General features: G+C 50.3%; 1 protein-coding gene across 1 annotated transcript in view; it reads left to right on the forward strand.

Annotated features, from left to right (window-relative positions):
* Positions 1-99: 99 nt before the first annotated feature.
* Positions 100-3,348, forward strand: part of POLR2F (polymerase (RNA) II (DNA directed) polypeptide F) — a gene marked incomplete at its 5' end in the record, with an annotated part of 3,537 nt that continues 288 nt past the window's right edge. Inside the window, 2 exons of the mRNA XM_008944133.1 lie at positions 100-230; positions 1,770-1,841. Of these exons, the coding sequence (XP_008942381.1) occupies positions 100-230; positions 1,770-1,841 (203 nt within the window). The remainder of the gene's footprint in view (positions 231-1,769; positions 1,842-3,348) is intronic.

Below are 3,348 nucleotides of genomic sequence, written 5' to 3' on the forward strand. Positions count from 1 at the left end.
CGGCCCGGCTGGGCGGCCGCTGGCGCCGGGGAGGCCTCGGGGGGCTTCTCCCGGCACGCTGGGAGGCGCGGGGCTGCAGCGCGGGTCTGCCTTCCCCAGGAGGGACAGGAGAACGTGGAGATCCTCCCCTCGGGAGAGCGGCAGCAGGCGAACCAGAAGCGGATCACGACTCCCTACATGACCAAGTATGAACGAGCCAGAGTGCTGGGGACTCGTGCCCTCCAGATAGCGTGAGTACTCTGCCCTGTGTCCTCAGCCTTGCCACAGCTTGGGCTCCCTTCCCTGGGAAAGCTGCTTTCCTCCTGCCTTAAAACCTCTAGAGTCTCACACAAGCCCTTGCACAACTGCCAAGCTTGTGGATCACCAGCGTGGTCAATGCTGAGGCACAGGGCCACAGCTCTTGGCTGTGTGTGAAGCCTCCAAATCTCTCCTGGGCTGGGAATGTGGTGCTTGTGCCTGGAGAGGAAGCTGTCCAGCAGCTGCAGTGGACTTCCCTAGCTCCCAGGCAGAATGAGTGGGGAATGTGACAAGCTGATCCTTGCTTCTGCCTTTCACGAGGGAGCCAGCGTGGGCTGGAAGGCTCAGAGCTGTTTTGCAAAACCCAGTGTTGGAGGGTGGGATGCTCCAGAATGTCTCCAGTAGATGCCACAGGGCTTTGGGAATTGGGAATGGATCAACCAACCTGAAATCTCTTCTCAAGTGGTGGTGTGTTGTGGCAAGCTGTAAGCTTTTAAGTCTTTTGAATGGCAAGGCCTCATTTATAACAGGTAATAACAAAGCTTAAGTGCTGTTGAGGCTGTCTGCTCTCAACTTTGTCCATTTGCCTGCCTAGACTTGCTTTAAAAATGCATATCAAAAAGCTTTTCCCCTGTTGAATTATGAGCAAAAATATTAGGCTGGGGCAAGCTTTGTCTGAGAACACATCTCTGAGTTTCAGTTTGGTCATATCTATCATCAAAATGATGCCTCTCCTCTACATCATTTAGAAGCTCGTGGGTGGGGATCAGATTTTTCCTTGCTCATCACTTTGCCAAGCTGATCTTTGCCCTGGCTTCTCCCTGTGAAGCTGTTGTGAGCACACTCAGCTGGTGGAAGGCCAGAAAAATGGGGGAGATGAGGTAGGTCCATGCCACACCTTCAATCCCAGACACTGGTGCTTGCTTCTGCTTCACATCTTCTGCCTTGGCTGTGGAAGCAGGGCCAGCAGCAGCCCCCCAGTGGCCTTACCCATGAATAACTTGGAGCTTCCTTTGCTGCTCCTATCCTGTGGGCAGATCTCATCCCCTGTGTTTGCTCTGCTGTTAAAACCCTTTGCAAAAGGCTTCAGTATTTATTTCCTAGAGGCAAAGTGCTTTGTAAATCCAGCCCCTTGCTTCCCCTCCAAGCCTGGAAGGGGTGAGGACATCAGAACAGGAGATGTGGTGGAGTTGCAGGGGGAGTGCTCGTGTGACAGCATTTTCCTCCTCTTCCCTGGAGTAATTTTAGAACCTATCCATTCCTCACAGCAGAGGGTGACTAGAAAGGTGTAGATCTGACCAGCCCTTGAGCACCACTTGATCAGCTGAGGAGTAGGGCAAGAAAAACAGGTAAAAGCTGAGTCTGTAACCCCTTGGAGGAATTCTCTTCCTGACTAGAAGAGGAACTCAGACTTGCCAGGGTGGCGTCCCACCCTCCTGCCTTGCCAGCCCACGTCCAGGTGACCTAGGTGGGCACGTGCTTAGCTGTCCCCCTGCTCTCTGTGTGTTCAAATACCTGCTGTTCTCTCCCAGGATGTGTGCCCCTGTGATGGTGGAGCTGGAAGGAGAGACAGACCCTTTGCTGATTGCCATGAAAGAGCTCAAGTAAGTCCCAGATGGTGGTGGTGAGTGTGATTGCCATAAAGCCAGCAGTCCTCTCCTCATCCCAGCTTATTCCAAGATAACCTTCATACCAGTGGGCACCACAGTTGCCTTCCCCTTTTTCACCTCAGGACTTCTCCAGAGCTGCTCTCTTCCTTAGTTGCTCTTGCCAAGTCCTGATGATGAGGAGTGCTCTGACCACTTTTACTCCAGAGTCTGAGTGTTCTTTGTTTTGATGATGAGAACCAAGATCCTCATCTTTTTAAATGAAATTCTAAGGGTTGAATTGATTCAAAGCAGCCACCTGAACAGACCTGGGTTCAAGTGAAGTGCTGGCAAAAAATAAAATCGGGGTCACCCTGTTAAGAATGTTCCTTGACCTCACCCTTGGCTTGTTGTGCTTGCAGGGAGAGGCAGGTCCCTTGCTTGGGGAAAGATCAATAAATCCTCTCTGACTGCATCAGAGGCAGGTTTTTGGGGATCGTTTACAGCCTTACTTTTCCCCAGCAGAGCTCCCTGCTTGGCCCACTGTGTGGCTGGTGACCTAAGTCACATGCAGGTGTCCTTCAAGCAGAGCAACTGGACTCTGTTACTGATGATGTCCCTGTTTTTGGAATTAATTGTCCCTCTTCTCTAGTTCCTCAGTGCACTATGGTTGCTCTTGAGGGATTTTTAGATCTATTACAGCTTTTTCATTGCCAAAAACTCCTTGGGTCATGTTCTTGTCAGGTCTCCAAGCTCAGTCTTGAGTTGTTTCTCCTCACTGTTGGCATGTGAGCTCTAGAAAATAAGTCAGGGTGTGGCCAAGTGCTGTGGCATCCTCTGGGCTGTGCCAAAATTTGGGTTGTGATTCTTGGCAGGAGCTACTTTGCTACTGGAAAACAACAGCCCTGAAGGTGATCATTAAAGAAGTAGTATTACTTTTCAAGTCTGATAGGATTGAAACCTCATGCCCTGGTTAGATTCCAGACTGTCTGATTTACCTTCTGATTTAAATCCAATAAGTAAAATCAGGTTCAGCATTTTCTTGCTTTCTAATTGGCAGCACTGGGAGCAGATGCTGTGCTCCACCCCAGGTTTTGGTACCTGAATAGTCCCTATTTTGTATATCCTTCTTAAAAATCAGAACTAGTGCTCTCAGGGTGCAAAATACTCTGTAAATATCAGTTTGTTGTGAAGGTTCTCACAATCCTGCCACTTCTGTAGTGCCTTGTGGGGAAAAATCTTCCATCAAACAAGTTGATTTGTTCTTCAGTCCCCCTGATGCTTCCCCAGCCCAACTCTCTGCATTAGGTGGTGGTTGTTTTATGGTGGGTTCATATCTCAGGGCTCAATTCCTGCAGTAGCCCCACAGGGCTGACCTTTTGTGGGTCTTTGGTTTGAGTTGTGAGGGTGCTTTGCACCTACAACAGAGAAGGTTTCCGGGGCTTCCCTCTACCATGTAACCCCCAATCCCTGGTGCTGTGTGGCTCTCTTGGTTGCATCTGATGAGCTTACTGAGGCCACCAAG

Source organism: Merops nubicus, unplaced genomic scaffold, assembly GCF_000691845.1.
Source record: "Merops nubicus isolate BGI_N331 unplaced genomic scaffold, ASM69184v1 scaffold48457, whole genome shotgun sequence".
In the NCBI taxonomy this organism is placed as follows: domain Eukaryota; kingdom Metazoa; phylum Chordata; class Aves; order Coraciiformes; family Meropidae; genus Merops; species Merops nubicus.